Here is a 17213-nt window from a genome sequence, read left to right on the forward strand (position 1 = left end):
TCTGACCCGTGACGTCAGTCGTGGCGACATGTTATGAGCCAATAATTTAACAGAAAAATCACTGAGGGAGTGTCTTAAGACTGACTCACGAATAGCAGGAGAAGTAAAACAATACAACATAATGAGCTAGCAGATGGGTGTGACAGGAAGTATTGGCCATTGGTTATGTAGAAAATTAAGGGCGTGTCAAGGATGTAAGTCCGCCTAAAGCAAAGAAAAATGTGGCCTAGAAATCAGTGGTATGAGTAGACCGAGCTTGGTTCTCGCCTCAAGCAGACCTGCTACTCACTCAGCCGAGAATGGCTGTTGTGATCTTAATCGTGAGTAGAAATTCGAGAATCTAAGGGAAACCGACTGTATTGTCCTGGAGATTATAATGTAGGAGATGTGAAGTAGGATTGTGAGTGGGACAGGATTGTGATTATTTGTTTGCGATGTAAAGCAAAGGTAAAACCACTGGGTATGGTAAAATAATGTGTTTCCATGACTTGTAGTAGATTATACTATAGGAATGTGTTATTAGGATTTTGTGAAGAGAGTACATAATGATTGTGATGTAAGCAGAGAGATACAAACCACTGCTTGTGGAACGACGAGTGTTATTATTATTGGCAACAACTGAGCACATATTGTAGTATTATGTTTAAGACATGTCGTTTGTCAAATGTTGCATCCATTGCTGAATATGCCAGTGTTATGATCGTCTGAGCATAGAATATTGCGTAAGGCAATTACTTTCATTTAATTTTAAATAAATGTATATTTACTTTTTCCCTTGTTTATCCCCGAACACCAGTCTCCAATAACAACTTAAGCCGGATCACGCTACCAGGGATACGAGACGGTGAAATCATTTATGGAGTAATTAATGAGTGATAAAAGAGTTGATTTAATACAAGAAAAGAAGGGTCTAAAACTGGCGGCAGCGGTATAGGGATAAATAGGGACATGTGCTTACAGTGCTTTTGTTTAATTTACTCTGACGAGAAAACGCCTCTTATTTTCATTAAGCTTTGCTCGTTTTAAGTGGCGGAAATAATAGTGACGATTTAATTATATAATTAATGGTTCTTCCGGAGGACATGGACTTTGACGATATGGTAATGGAAACTCTGGCCAACCACTGTTGTTCTGTAGTGTAATGGGTAGCACACGCGACTCAACCGAGAATTCATGAGTTCCTTCCCGGGCGGAGTGGAGAGGGATGGGCAGTCTCTCTCCACCGGCGCCGTGATCCACTCCTCAGTGAGATGGTGTCAGGTGACAGGCAGCGGCAGCGTCCTGCCTCTCAGGTTTGTTTGTTTTAGGATTGTTACCCCAGGATGGAGGGGAGCACGGGGCTCTACGCCTCACAGGGTGGTGGTGTGCCGCGGCGGGCATGCAGCCATAGAGTGACTTTATAAAGGCCTAACCCGCGTCCCCCAGGTAGGAAGTGTATGATCTAGAAAAAATGTGAAATACTAAGAAAAGTGTGAGGTATGGATAAAAAGTCATGAATAAAAAAAAAAAAAATGAAGCATATGGACAATAGTGTGAAGTATTAAGATAAATGTGTGAAGTAAGAGAATCAGAGGAAGAGGAGGCCAGGGTAGTGCCCCCCTCAGTTATCTACTACAAATAACATTAAATAAACAAATGAAAATAAATAAATAAATAAATAAATATGCACACTTGCAGTGGAAAAAACGGAAAATGAGCGAAGAACAAAACAGGGAGTAACCTTTAATATAATAAGATGAAGGCTACAACGAAGAAGGGAGTAACCTTTAATATAATAAGATGAAGGCTATAACGAAGAAGGGAGTAACCTTTAATATAATAAGATGAAGGCTATAACGAACAGGGAGTAACCTTTAATATAATAAGATGAAGGCTATAACGAACAAGGGAGTAACCTTTAATATAATAAGATGAAGGCTATAACGAACAAGGGAGTAACCTTTAATATAATAAGATGAAGGCTATAACGAAGAAGGGAGTAACCTTTAATATAATAAGATGAAGGCTATAACGAACAAGGGAGTAACCTTTAATATAATAAGATGAAGGCTATAACGAACAAGGGAGTAACCTTTAATAAAATAAGATGAAGGCTGTAACGAACAAGGGAGTAACCTTTAATATAATACGATGAAGGCTATAACGAACAAGGGAGTAACCGCCTCACATAAATATAAGGAAAAGAAGGCTATAGCAAACAAGGGAGTGACCTTAAAAATAATGAAAAGAAGGCTATAATCAACATAACTCAAGAGTAACTTTGGTAGGCAGATCGCACTACTCATGATAACACATATGCAAAAGTGGCAGCACTCCTAGAAACAGGAGCGTGTGTGAGTTTTAACGGATGAATTTATTAAAGAATTAGGGCTCGCAGTAAATAACTGTGAAGCGAAACCCGTGAATATTGTCTCTGTGCAGAGATACCATATTGAAAATGACGGTAAAAGACAAGTTAATATGGAAGGAAAAAGTAGTTTCCAAGACTTATTGATAACACTCGATGTAGATTTGCCAACTCATATTATGTTGAGTACTGATTTGTCGTGTAGCACGAGATTATTTTGAAAACATTGCAACTAAATGAGGAACAAAAGAACGAAGCTTAAAACTGATAATAGAAGGGGAAACCATACAATTATGCCAGGAAAAATATGTCTTATATCTAGAGGTGAAGGATCTTAGCTAAATGTAGATGGAAATGAAGAAGGTCTCACTGAAAATAAGGCCGTACGTTGCCAAGCAGCGGAACCTTTGCAACTGCATGCATCTGTTGCAGGATACATAACGCTAGTGACGCAACTACAGGCAAGTGAAGCTTTATTTGAGCCTTGTGTTAGTACTCCTCAGGCGAGAGTCTTGTGCTCAGGGATAGTTAAGTTAACCCCTTCATCTGACAATCAAAGATCTTATGTCACTGTGCCGTATTTGAATATTGAAAGTGAGTGTAAAGATAGATGATAATACAACGTTAGGATCTGTGAAGCCTGTCACTCATGAGCTATACGCTGATCTGCCACAAATATCTAGTGTACAGACCGCTGACACAACTAAAACAGACTTGAAGCCCGCAGAGCTTGAAGCAAGGAAGAAAAGCCTCTATCAAATTGTTGACGCTAAATTCCCAAGTGAAGAGAGAGAATTAGGTTTTAAAGTCCTTAATAGATAAATATATAACAGTGTTTTCCACAGAACAAGAACCATTAACAGTAACGCCCTATTTTTTTAAGCACCATCAAGCAAAACACTGATGAAGTAGTTTACAGGCGTCCATATAACATTCATATCAGTTATCATGACAGAGTAAATGAACAGCTTATATCGCTCTAGCTACAGGGTGTGATTCGCCCTTCGCGATCACCCTATAATGCCCCACTTATCACAGTGCCCCAAAAAGATGGAGTACTACGACTTTGTCTGGACTTCCGGGCACTTAATAAAACACTACGGGACGACCGGTACCCACTCCCTAATATAACTACCATACTCAATCAATTGGGAGATAGTAAGTGTTTTTTTTTTTCATGCCTAGACATGAAACAGGGTTACCATCAAATCCCCCTAGATGAAATCAGCAGAGAAGACGGCATTTTCTTCTCCAGCAGGACATTGGGAATTTACTTCCTCCCTTTGGCCTTAAAACAGCCCCGTCCTGCTGCAAGAAAATAATAAACACTGTCCTTACAGGACTATTAAGCAACAAGGTTCAGGTGTACCTTGATGACATAATTATCCTGGGCGATATATTTTCTAATCACGCAGATAACTTAGAACAAATTCTGGATCGCTTAAAGGAAGCCAAACTGACTCTTAAGATGGAGAAGTGTAACTTTTTTAAGGACAAAGTAGATTACCTGGGCCATGCCATCCGCTCAGAGGGAATAAGACCTCAGTCTAGCAAGCTGGAGGCCATACAAAACGTCCTGGCCCCCCAAACTGTTCATGATTTACAGTCATCTCTTGGATTGACTAATTATTATCGCAAATTTATTGCAAATTATTCACAAATTGTTGCTCCTTTTCTAAAGATTTACAAAGGGAAGAAAGGTACAATAAATAAATAAATAAATAAATGAATAAATAATTAAAACTCCACTCATATGGACGGATGAAACAAAAATTGCGTTCTCAACCCTTAAGGATAGAATGCTTGGTACAGTCACTCTACGCATCCTACTACAATACTGGTGGAGTATTGCAATAACAGGATAATGATGATAAACTAAGACCTGTATCTTTTTTTGTGAGAAATTGAATACGGCAGAACAGCGGTACAGTATAGTTGAACGAGAGGCTTTAACTGTAATTTATGGGTTACACGTAAACCGCCCATTAATACTGGGTTACCCTGTTGAGATCCACACGGATCACAGACCTTTAGTCTGGTTGTTACAGGTAGCTAGTCCCAACAGCAGGATAGCTAGATGGCAGACTCTCATGAGTGAGTATGGTTTCACAATCAATCATTTGCCTGGCAAGGAAAATATAGTAGCAGATTTTTTTTATCAAGGATGAAGGCTCACAGGACACTGAGATTGAATTAGAAGGACACGCGCGATAATGTTTGTGGATGGGGAACAACAAAAACCGTGGAACACGTGGATAATGAGGGGCAAGGTATTGCACTAGTGCAGAAAAAGAAACAGGCGCCGAAAAATTAGATTAAAATACATGATATGTATGGACCTGAATAGTGAGTGTATTGGCCACACACTTGACTGGAGTATTCAGGAGATTAGTGAGCTGCATGATGAGCAGCCAGCATATAAGTATGCTAAAAGAAGGAAGCCCCAAGAATGAAAATTGAGCAAAGACTCAGAGAAAAAAGGCATAATGTGAGATGCCGCCCCTGTTAGAGGTACAGGTGGAAAATGTGTTATATTGTATTGAAGATGGGCATAATCTGAGATGCCGCCCCTGTTAAAGGTACAGGTGGAAAATGTGTTATATTGTATTGAAGATGGGCATAATCTGAGATGCCGCCCCTGTTAGAGGTACAGGTGGAAATTATGTTATATTGTGTTGAAGATGGGCATAATGTGAGATGCCGCCCCTGTCAGAGTTACAGGTGGAAATAAATGATGTGTTTTAGTGAGTCCGTACGGAGAAGCCACTAAGGTGGTGATTCTACCCCCCAAGTATTTCCAAGGCGATAACTCTGGCTCATTCGTCGCCACTGCAGGGCACGGAGGAACCAAAGTTACGTTATGTCGGTGTAGAAAGTTCGCTTTCTGGCCTGGAATGAAACGGGATGTAGAAAATTATGTAAGGAAGTGCGTCATGGTAGTCGTTTTAAAAGTGAGTTGGGAACTTGCACCCTGCTCCTTGGCGGCAATATCCAGACGTCACCGCTCCTTTTGGAAGAATACACATGGACCTTGTGGGTCCCATGGGTGTATCGGACAATGGGGTTCGATACGTAATGCCCATAGTTGATGTTTTTAAAAAGGTATTTGATTACAGTACCCTTACGGAGTAAGGAAGCCCGCGAAATGGCAAGGGCGTTGTACGTGGATGTTGTTTGTGTACACGGTGTTCCTCAGACAGTTGTTACAGGTCAAGGTTCAGAGTTCGTTAATTCCGTGATGCAGGAGATAAATTAGAAGCTACCTGTGCGACACGCGAATAACGGCTTACCATACAAATGGAAATAGAGGTAATAAAGCGCGCAAATTATACTGTTGTTAACATTTTGAGGAGAATGTTCTAGGAAATGTGTCCGTTTGGGATATAATGCTACTTATAGACATCTTGGCCTATAATCCTGCGTATTATCGCACCATAAAGGAGTCCCCATTTTATCGAGAGAGACAGAGAGAGAATTTTTAGAGATCCTCCTGTACCCTACACTATGTTAGAAAAAAATTCAGCAGCCCTGGTATGATATTTACTCCTATAAAGAGGAAATGGCTGCAATTGCAAGGAAAGTTTATGATATTTACTCCTATGAAAAGGAAATGACTGCAATTGCAAGGAAAGTTTATGATATTTACTCCTATAAAGAGGAAATGGTTGTAATTGCAAGGAAAGTTTATGATATTTACTCCTATAAAGAGGAAATGGTTGTAATTGCAAGGAAAGTTTATGATATTTACTCCTATGAAAAGGAAATGGTTGTAATTGCAAGGAAAGTTTATGATATTTACTCCTATAAAGAGGAAATGACTGCAATTGCAAGGAAAGTTTATGATATTTACTCCTATAAAGAGGAAATGACTGCAATTGCAAGGAAAGTTTATGATATTTACTCCTATAAAGAGGAAATGACTGCAATTGCAAGGAAAGTTTATGATATTTACTCCTATGAAAAGGAAATGGTTGTAATTGCAAGGAAAGTTTATGATATTTACTCCTATAAAGAGGAAATGACTGCAATTGCAAGGAAAGTTTATGATATTTACTCCTATAAAGAGGAAATGGTTGTAATTGCAAGGAAAGTTTATGATATTTACTCCTATAAAGAGGAAATGGTTGTAATTGCAAGGAAAGTTTATGATATTTACTCCTATAAAGAGGAAATGGTTGTAATTGCAAGGAAAGTTTATGATATTTACTTCCATGAAGAGGAAATGGATGTAATGCAAAGAAAGTTTATGATAGATGCCAGGTTTACAATGAAGAAAGTAGAGAAGAAATGGAAAAATATTACCAAGTTACAAAAATCAAAACTATCAACGTTGGCGACAGAGTGTTCCTCAAACATACACCAAAAAGAAAAGAAAAAGTTGCAACCTATTTTTGATGGACCCTACAGGGTAATAGAGAAGATCAGTGATATAATGGTAAAAATTAGGAACCTCAGGACTGGTAAGGTTTCAACGGCCCCCACAGATATAGTAAAAGTTCTTCATGAAGATTGCATTGATGTGCAGCAATGTCCAACGATTAGGCGAGCATACCCTTTAAATCCAGAGACAGACACTGATCTATTCTTTGCATTGCTCAACCCTGAAATCGCTGAGAAAAATTCTACCGAAAATAATGACTCGTAGCGGAGAGGTGACTGCTACTCATGACACATTAAATAATGTTCGTTCTACAACAGCAATAAACAGCTGATGCACAGGCCCTACCTTCTCAGGTTACTCCCAAACTTTCAGAGCCACCTCGGCATAGATAAAGCCTTCGCTCTTCGACGGTACAAGAGTTGCCTAATGTAATGTCAAAACTAATACGATATAGAACAGGAATAATGCATAAGGATGAAAATGCAATAATTGAGCGGAAATATGACGAAATAAACCACAGATTGATTTGACTCTTTCAGTGTACGACTCATTGACACAACAGGAGTCCCCAACACGTGCTGGCCAAAGTTTCACACCAACATACTATCTATATTATAGTCCTCACAAACAGAGACTATAGTACCGTTTAGCCTCACAGAAGATATTTTAGCTGCATTATATAAAGCACGGATTTTAACTGCTTCGTTACTTGAAAAGTTATTCAAATGTCACCTGAGTATCCAGCTGTAAAAGCAATAAAATACACACTCTTTAATTTTGAAAACGAATTCAGTTCATTGTTGCATCATCTAAGAAAAGTTTTAAGCTATGTGATGACTACTATTCAAAACAAGCTGCATGCTTCTATGAATTATAGAAAAAAAAAAAACGTGAAATATTTTTTTTGAGGATCCTTGTCTAATAACCTATTTGGTACCGCGACCCAGGCTCAAGTTGATGCTATTCATGAAAAAATAGAATACTAGAGTCATTAACTGAGAAAGATTTTATATAGTTAAATGTTTATTATGGAAAACTCAACATCATTAAGTAATATGCATGCCATGCAATCTGCCTTTAATAAGCTATATTCAGCTGTAGATGTATTGAACCAAGTTGTGCGCCATTTTACGATAGACTATGGCATTAGGAAGAGAAAAAAGCTCCAACAAAAAATGGTTATATTTTGACTTAGCATTGAGACACATAAGACCAGGTATACAAGATTTATATTTGAGTCTGCAGGCTCCCCTGCAAACATACATAACTCAAACCATTATGTGAAACAAACAGTTGTTCAGCACATTAAAGGAAGCCTAGGCTCGGCCTCCAGGTCTTTTGTGCCTTGCAGTTCTTGATTTTTTAGCTCTATATAGGGATGTAATAACTGTCCTCCAGGACAACGGCTTTGCACGATTCTCGTAATTTCTATTTCACCAAACCTTTGCGAGGAGATCCGATTGACACCTTTGATGTCTTTCGAATCGACTCCCTTCCATTTTCTGTGCAGAATAGCACTTACTTTCTTATGTATAGTGTTGATTCAAGATGTATTGCCTTCAGTGAGAATAGGAAAATATATTTTATGCTTTCTAGTATAAAACACTGTAACAAGAATAACCATATGTTAGTTTGTCCTCCCACAGGCCCCGTCCATGAGGCTAGTGACGCAGCCTCTTGTGAATCGGCTGCTTTCTTGAAACATGAGTCAGTGATCAACCTCTGCCACACAATGATCTTGAAAACATTTCCCCCTATGTTTATAAAAGGTCCTGACTACTGGACCTGTTCACTTGCCTCCCCCATCACTCTGACACTCACATGCCCTACCCATCCTGTAAACAGACATACTGTCAGCCTGACGGATAATGGGATATTGATGCTTCGGCAAGATTCTCTTCGCAGTGCTGAGTCCATCCCCCTACAGGAGCTAACAGCTGGCTTGCAGCCCCTAAATTCTGTGGTCGAGCCGGATCAGCCCTTTCAACCAGTAATCCATTGGTGGATTGTCTTCGCCATTGTCGTGATCCTGGTTCTTCTGCTGGTGACGTCTGCCGTGGGGTATTCCTATGTCCTACGCTACGCACGACGCCGCCTAATTCCAGACTCGAACCAACTGCAGACATTGCAAGGCGTATCTTCTCCACCAACACCTGTGAGATCTCAGGGGCGAGATCTTCCGGAAGGGGAAGTATGTCAGGACCCAGAAAACGAGGAAACAGAGGAGTGAGATATACAACTGTGTAAACACCTGACAGGACAAACACTAACAAAAAGGGTGACATATATATAAGTGTAAACATCTCAAGTACAAAAGAGGGGAAACAACGAGGGTAAAGGAAAACAGATACCCAGAGAGGAAAGGCAGATATACAACTGTGTAGACATCTGACAGGACAAACACTAACAAAAAAAGTGACATATATAACAGTGTAAGCATCTCAAGTACCAAAGAGGGGAAACAACGAGGGTAAAGGAAAACAGATACCCAGACTCAGATACAGAAAACAGATGCCCAGTGGGCGTGGTCAGAAAGTGTGAACAACCATTGAAAAAGACTCTGACCCGTGACGTCAGTCGTGGCGACATGTTATGAGCCAATAATTTAACAGAAAAATCACTGAGGGAGTGTCTTAAGACTGACTCACGAATAGCAGGAGAAGTAAAACAATACAACATAATGAGCTAGCAGATGAGTGTGACAGGAAGTATTGGCCATTGGTTATGTAGAAAATTAAGGGCGTGTCAAGGATGTAAGTCCGCCTAAAGCAAAGAAAAATGTGGCCTAGAAATCAGTGGTATGAGTAGACCGAGCTTGGTTCTCGCCTCAAGCAGACCTGCTACTCACTCAGCCGAGAATGGCTGTTGTGATCTTAATCGTGAGTAGAAATTCGAGAATCTAAGGGAAACCGACTGTATTGTCCTGGAGATTATAATGTAGGAGATGTGAAGTAGGATTGTGAGTGGGACAGGATTGTGATTATTTGTTTGCGATGTAAAGCAAAGGTAAAACCACTGGGTGTGGTAAAATAATGTGTTTCCATGACTTGTAGTAGATTATACTATAGGAATGTGTTATTAGGATTTTGTGAAGAGAGTACATAATGATTGTGATGTAAGCAGAGAGATACAAACCACTGCTTGTGGAACGACGAGTGTTATTATTATTGGCAACAACTGAGCACATATTGTAGTATTATGTTTAAGACATGTCGTTTGTCAAATGTTGCATCCATTGCTGAATATGCCAGTGTTATGATCGTCTGAGCATAGAATATTGCGTAAGGCAATTACTTTCATTTAATTTTAAATAAATGTATATTTACTTTTTCCCTTGTTTATCCCCGAACACCAGTCTCCAATAACAACTTAAGCCGGATCACGCTACCAGGGATACGAGACGGTGAAATCATTTATGGAGTAATTAATGAGTGATAAAAGAGTTGATTTAATACAAGAAAAGAAGGGTCTAAAACATATACTCCCAGGTCTTTCTCTGCCTCTGTGGTGGATAGTGGAGTGTTTCCCATGTGGTATTGGTATGCTGGATTTCCCCTCCCATGGTGCATGACTTACATTTTTCTTCATTGAATTGTAGCAGCCACTTTTTGTTCCATTCCTGTAGCTTGGTGAGGTCTTGTAGGAAATCTTCAGTCAAGGTGTTGATTTGTTCCACTATGTTTCTGTATGTATGTATCACAAGGGACTGCAAGCCACCATTTCAGGCTGTATTATTAAACATTTTGGCACCCAAGCTCACATATTTGACAAGGCTTTCATATGGGTTGTGGGGATATCCAGGAGTAGTTTAATGACCATGGTGGTAGTCTGACCCTTCCTCTGTACCATGAATCTAAAGAAACACCCATGAGAACCTGACTGATCTCCTTTTTGGCCTTTGGAAATCGATGTAAGGGAAGGAATCATCTGAGAATACCAACCTTAGTGTCGGGAAAACTGATCGATGGAACTGTATGGCTGCATTAGGCCCATATTCTCAAGCATTTCTGGGCTTACACGCATAGGTATTTTGTAAGGCTTTTGTAGAGGTTGTGTTAGTATTTCCATGGGTAGGCCAATGAGTCTAGTTATAGTTTAATTCACAAGGCTTTCGCACCATGACTGAAAAACAATCATGTGAACTCAGCCAATCACCTCCGTGGCCTTGGGAAATATTTGTTGTGAGCCAAAAGGAGGGAAAGGAAAGAGAAAAGGGAAGAGAGGAGACAGGGAGAAGTAAAGGAAATGTCAAGTAAAGCAAGGCTACAAGGAGGAGAATATAGGAAAGAGGAAGGAGAGAGGAGGGAAAGAGAAGGAAGTGAAAAATAGTTTGAGAATACATGCAGTGGTTTCAGATTACCCTTACCTACTTATAGATCTTGTTTGTTATACCTCCTCCATGCTCACCATCACAGTTAGAGGCCAGTGATGCAGATGGAGTTAACAGTGAAGAATAGTTAGAGAATACGTGCAGTGGTTCCAGATTACCCTTACCCAGCTATAGATCTCATTTATTATACTTTCTCCATGCTTGCCATCACAGGTCGAGGCCATTGACGCAGATGAAGTGGCAAACAGTGAAGTGAGGTACCGCATGTATGAAGCCAACAGTTCTGAGGCGCTGGAGCTCTTCTCGGTCAACCCCACCACCGGAGAGGTCACCGTGGCACAGACCATCCACAGCCGAGGTAATTCATCCACTTACTCACGGTCATGGGTGAAGAGTCGGAGTTGAGTCGCCAGAGTCGAACCTGAGTCTTAATATTTCCCTAACTTGTTCATTTTCCATTTCTATTTTCTCAGTCATAATTTTTCTTTGTAACAGTTTGTATGTCAGTCTTCTGAGTCTTATTATTTCTCTAACGTGTTCATTTTCTATCTCCATTTCCTCTGTGTTGTCAGTTTCCTTTGTAACATTTAGTATTTCCTGCTGCCTCAAAACAATTATTCCAACAACCTAAGGACCATATTTTTATACATTTCAGTGCCCAAGCTCACATACTTGACTAGGCTTTCGTAGGATTCCTAGGTGTTTCCATGGATACTAGTGGTAGATTGACGAAGCTTTTATAACTTGGACCTACAAAGCTACTCATTAGAATCCAATTAACCCGTCCGCTGCAGTTGGCACGGATTTGGCTTTCACTGGTAGCCTGGTATCATATACTCCCTGTGGGTAGTAGAGTGTTTGTTTCCCATGTGGTATTGGTATGCTGGATATCCCCTCCCAAGGTGCATGACTTTACATTTTTCTTCATTGAATTGTAGCAGCCACTTTTTGTTCCATTCCTGTAGCTTGGTGATGTCTTCTGGTAGGAAATCTGTAGTCAAGGGGTTAACCTGGTAGCAGCGACGGGCCAAATTTCTGGCTTTACCGTGTAGCAGCGATGGGCCAAATTTGTGCCATGATATAAACCCCCCAAAATAGATGATACATAAACTGATCACAAATGCATTGATATACATTATGAAATGGTTTGTGTGAGAGATGATTTTTTCTCAATTTTCTCGCTAAGAGGGACCAATAAGAAACATGATCCCCGCTGCTTCCCGGGTTAATCTTTCTCAGCCTTTGGAAATACCTGATGTGAGAGTCAGAAGTGTATAATACTGATCTGAGGCGCCTTACACTTCCTGCTGTCTGCTAATGCTCTGCCAGGCTGTGTCATCTTCGTGCACAAGTACTACATCTACCTCTCCAAAATTACACATGCTTTCTTTATATTCTTTACTGATGCGGGTCCGGAGCGTGTCTGGGTTAGGATAGTTACTTCAGCGAGCATTTTTATATCTTGAGCCGTCTGCTTTACTGTAAAGAAATTGAGCTTGAATGCACAAGTGAGTAGCGGGCTTTCTTTCTTTCTTTTATTTATTTATTTTTTTTTTACCTTGTACTGCTTTCTCTACTGTAAAAAAAAAAAATAGGTCCACAAATAGCAGTAAACTTTCATATTTTTGTACCTTTTTTTTTTTTTCTGTCTCCTTTACTCTAAAAAGTGTGAGTTTGGATGCACAAGTGATTATCGTATATAGAGAGACTGTTCCATTAGTTCCATAAGTATCAGTGAACTCCCAAATGTTACAGAAAATGAGGTGTACCAGTTTTTCATCCGTGGCGAGGACAGCGGCTCCCCCCAGCACCACTCCGACGTGCCCGTCACCATCTTCCTGCTGCCCCCTCATGAGAACCCCCCGCACTGCGCCAGGAAGTATGCACAGTTCTTCATCAGGGAGGACCCCCCATCGGTGAGCACCCACAGCTATCAGTAATATAACACACACACACACATACACATAAAAAAATAAGATAAAATTAAAAAGTCACTGGTAAAATGCATATTATTTAAGAAAATACAAGGAAGGAAACAATATGCAGATCACTTGGCACACACACACACACACACACACACACACACACACACACACACACACACACACACAGGCATTTGATAAGAGACTGATGTGGAAATTAGAAAATAGAGGAGGATTGGGAGAAAAATGACTATGGATGAAAAATTACCTGACAAACAAAGAAATGAGAACCGTGTTGAAAGGTGAGATATCAGAATGGAGAACGGTCACAAGTGACGTTCCACAAGGGTCAGTGTTAGCGAATATTATGTTTTTAATATTTATAGATGATATGCCAGAAAAAGTAAAGAGTTACAAGGGTATGTTTGCAGATGACGCCAAACTGCTTAGAAAAATAAGAGATGAAGATGATGATTGTAATAAACTACAGGAAGATTCCAATGAGATACATGAATGGAGTAAAAATGGGAAATGAAGTTCAATGAAAAGAATTGTCACACAATGAAAATGGGCAAGAGTAAAAATAGAGCAAGTAGAGTGTGTAGGATGGGAGGGACAATCATCGATACAGTGAAGGAAGAAAAAGACTTAGGAATTATAATACAAGATACACTAACATCTGAGAAGCACATAAATAAGATATTTGGAGAAACATATATACCGTATTTCTCGCCATATAAGACTCACTGACGTATAAGACACCTATAATTTGGCAAGATATATTAAAAAAAAAAAAAAAAAAATTTCCCTGAACTTAATGTGTATGCAGTATCACATTTGGCCACCTTACTTACAATTATGACTATGATACCGTATGTTGCTTTGTGCCCTTCTCTGTGTTCAAAGTGTTCCACTGTTTGTTGAAGAATTACAGTGCTCTTACCCCGAGCAGCTGTGACTTTGAAATGGTAAACAAAAGGGTTGGTTGGTAAATTCACTCACTGCACAGTGTGCAGGCGATAACTTTCATTTTGCTACTGAAGGAACTAATCACACGGGGATGCTACGTTCGATGGGCCATCTTGGTCTTGATCTTGACTTTCAGGGACTGTATACCTACTTTCAAGTAGAAATAGATGTTGATCAACCCCTTAATGACGATGATGCCACTGGCATCATATAGTTCTATCAGACATGGGCAACGAGCATGACGCCAGCGCTGGAGAGTGAGAAGCTTTCCAAAATTTGAAGGGCGCGTGTAACTATAGGTCTCTGTTGATGCTGAGTGACTAACTGGCACCTCTTTTGTTCTTGCGATGTCCCCCACCACCATTCCGTGCAAAAAATAGTCTACAGTTCCTGCCTACACATCATGGCGTCTGTAGATCAATTCTGTTCCATCAGCCGTCCTTTTTTGGCGGTCTTCTTTTAGTTTCTACTTGTAGTGTGCGTACTGAGCGTAGTCTTGACACCTCCCTGATTTACGTGATGTTCAAGATGGACCAGTATCTAGTTCAAAGGAGTGGGAGCAGAAGTTGTAATTTTTTGGGAATCATGGAATTCCAGCTAAACGGTCTGTCCAAATAATAATCTCATTTCACAGTTGAATTTTACGGATGATTCTTTACAACTTTTATTCAATGCGATTCATTCCAGAATGAATAAACTACAAAAATTTACAAAAAATATTTTTCGAGTTTCACTGCAACTTTGGCTCTCCGTAGGCATTAAATTTCCGGGTCAAAGTGGAATGGAAGTGTTGGATAGAAGTGATTTAATCGAGACTGAAGGGAGGAGGCAACTAAGAGGACACAGTAAGAAACTGAGAAAGAGGACTTGTTTGAAAGACCTAAAGAAGTTCAGTTTTCCATACAGGAGTGTGAATACATGGAATGGACTTAGCAAAGACGTTGTTGAAGCAAGCAGTGTCCATAAAATGAAGGAAATTCTGGACAAATATAGAGTGGGAGACAGGACTGACTGAGATTGAGCTCTGGCCATGTATACTACAAATAAGTAAATACAAATAGGTAAATACACACACAGACACATTACAGTACTGGGAAATCATACACTCATTTCCTCAGATAACACATACTAGCACACACATCACAATCTGCACCTCATAACATTCTGGCCCCAGCTAGCCACCTTCTGTATGCTCAAAGTCTTGCCTTGTGTTGGCAGGCAATGTGATCACGTCCCTGTGGATGGCGGGGCCACAGTCAGTGCAGTACCTGATCATGGTGGACGAGGGCATGAAGGCAGCCAGTGAGGAGAGGGAGTCTGGGGAGAGTTCAGGGCCCTTCACCGTGACCTCCACTGGCCTGGTGGTGGTGCACAGGGCCCTGGACCATGAGCGGCGACGCACACATCACATCAGCGTCACCAACCGTACACTGACCACGGCGCCCACGGTGGACTACATGACCATCTCTGTGGTGGTGAGTTTATGGCAGGAAGCAGCAAGTTTTGGTCTCTTGTCTGTATTGTTGATTAGGGTTTGGATTATGGGCTGAAATGAGGGTCAATGAAAGACGTTTTAATATATTGGTCTTGAACTGATTGGGTCTTGCTCTGGCATGACCAACAGGTGATGGGTGTGAATGATGGCAGAATGCATGAAGTTTTGATCTCTTAATCTTATGGTTGATTACGGTTTGGATTTTGGGCTGAAATGACAGTCAAAGAAAGACATTTTAATTTATGGATTTTGAATTGGTTGGGTCTTGTTCTGGAATGACCAACAGGTGATGGACGTGAATGACTGCCCTCCACGCTTCTCTGAGTCCAGCTACACAGCCCTGGTGGCCGAGAACAGCGAGGTGGGCGCCACCGTCACCATCCTCACGGCCGCTGATGACGATGAAGGAAACCATGGCCAGGTAAATTTTGCCTGTGTCTCCATGTTATTTTCAGTCCATGAAAACATTCTCCAGAATAAATTATTAAATGTCTGCTCTGCTCTCTGCTCTTCTCTCCTCAGATCCAGTACAGCCTCGGCCCCGATGAAAGCGCTGTAGTGAAGTCAACTTTCCGCATTGATCCACACACTGGGACGCTGACCCTGGCGGCCCTGCTGGACCGCGAGACCATGGCCCAGTATTCCTTCACCGTCACTGCCACTGACGGGGGCCCCAAGCCTCTGTCCACCAGCACAAGAGTCACTGTACTGGTCAAGGACTACAACGACAACCCTCCAGTGTTCACCAAAGACACTTACGTCACTGCTGGTGAGGCACTACAAGGGTTTTATAGATAAATGATTGACAGGAAATTGATTTTCTCTGTAATATGTCATTGGCTGTGAAGGTTTTATATCTACATTGCCAAATTAGTTTTGTTTGACGCCAGTGCCTGAGGACACCGCCACGGGCACGGCGGTGGTGGAGCTCAGCGAGACGGACGCCGACGAGTCTGTGGCCGAACTTGACTTCTTCATCACCGGCGGCGACCCTGACGGCCAATTCCTGGTGCACGCCTCAGGGGAGGTGGGTGGGAGGGATGGTGAGACACAACAACAATGGTGACCTGCCAACAACGAAACTGTTCTTTAATGAGAGAGTCACGTTGCTGTGGTCCATATTCCAGGTGTACGTGGCCGGTGAGCTGGACCGGGAGAGGCAGGCCGAGTACACCCTCACCGTCACCGTCACCGACGGGAAGTTTACGGCCAACACGACTGTTACTGTGACAGTCATCGACATCAACGGTTGGTGACAGTATAGTCTTGCCTGAAATGATAATGGATAATGTATGGTAATAGGTCATGAATTAAGTAAGCAGAGTGTCTCGCACTTCTGTGACTCACACTGGTGTGCTTCACGACAACGGTCCGGTGTGCAAGGAGCCAATCTACCGTCGGGAGATCTCTGAGGATGCCACCCCAGGCACCCAGGTGGCCTCTGTTGTGTCCTGGGATGCCGATGAAGGCACTGCTGCCTGGAGCCGCTACATTCTCACCGGGGACAGCGCCCACCACTTCAGTATTGACCAGCTGAATGGCCACGTGGCCACAGCCACCCAGCTGGACAGAGAGGCACGGGACCACTACCACCTCACTGTAAGTATTCACACACACACACACACACACAAAAAAAAAAGGGGCTATCAGAAAGCTGGAAAGGATACAGAGAATTGCAACTTAAATGGTCTCAGAACTCTCAAATATGACGTATGAGGACAAATTGAAGGAGATGGACTTGACGACACTGGAACAAAGAAGGGAGAGAG

The 17213-nt window shown here is 41.4% G+C and overlaps 2 protein-coding genes and 1 long non-coding RNA gene across 4 annotated transcripts; 2 read left to right on the forward strand and 1 right to left on the reverse strand.

The window, feature by feature from the left end:
- Positions 1 to 473: 473 nt before the first annotated feature.
- LOC126993294 (uncharacterized) lies at positions 474 to 2121 on the reverse strand. The gene is made up of 3 exons (XR_007747591.1): positions 1852 to 2121; positions 1765 to 1808; positions 474 to 1720 (listed from the first exon to the last, which is right to left on the reverse strand). It is a non-coding gene; the product is annotated as an uncharacterized LOC126993294 (long non-coding RNA).
- A 2528-nt stretch (positions 2122 to 4649) lies between these two features.
- On the forward strand, positions 4650 to 7347 carry LOC126993292 (uncharacterized). Of its 2 annotated transcripts, none has more exons than XM_050852250.1 (2): positions 4650 to 4858; positions 4927 to 7347. In XM_050852250.1, exon 2 carries the CDS (start codon positions 5907 to 5909, stop codon positions 6990 to 6992), a length of 1086 nt encoding a protein of 361 aa, XP_050708207.1. In that variant the 5' UTR covers positions 4650 to 4858; positions 4927 to 5906; the 3' UTR covers positions 6993 to 7347. The 2 variants fall into 2 exon arrangements, with proteins under 2 accessions (XP_050708207.1, XP_050708208.1); XM_050852251.1 differs by having other exon boundaries at positions 4995 to 7347.
- Positions 7348 to 11309: 3962 nt separating this feature from the next.
- LOC126993293 (protocadherin gamma-C4-like) lies at positions 11310 to 13394 on the forward strand. The gene is made up of 2 exons (XM_050852253.1): positions 11310 to 11416; positions 12814 to 13394. The coding sequence occupies exons 1-2, from the start codon at positions 11323 to 11325 to the stop codon at positions 12996 to 12998; spliced, it is 279 nt and encodes a 92-aa protein (XP_050708210.1). The 5' UTR covers positions 11310 to 11322; the 3' UTR covers positions 12999 to 13394.
- Positions 13395 to 17213: the final 3819 nt, after the last annotated feature.

Source organism: Eriocheir sinensis, unplaced genomic scaffold (assembly GCF_024679095.1).
Source record: "Eriocheir sinensis breed Jianghai 21 unplaced genomic scaffold, ASM2467909v1 Scaffold599, whole genome shotgun sequence".
NCBI classification, from domain to species: domain Eukaryota; kingdom Metazoa; phylum Arthropoda; class Malacostraca; order Decapoda; family Varunidae; genus Eriocheir; species Eriocheir sinensis.

Excerpts from the sequence above, each read along its gene's own strand:
- LOC126993292 (XM_050852250.1), top strand. The coding sequence starts at position 5,907 with ATGGCTGCAATTGCAAGGAAAGTTTATGATATTTACTCCTATGAAAAG.
- LOC126993293 (XM_050852253.1), top strand. The coding sequence starts at position 11,323 with ATGTATGAAGCCAACAGTTCTGAGGCGCTGGAGCTCTTCTCGGTCAAC. Across the intron at positions 11,417-12,813 it reads ACAGACCATCCACAGCCGAG|AAAATGAGGTGTACCAGTTT; the intron begins GTAATTCATCCA and ends CAAATGTTACAG.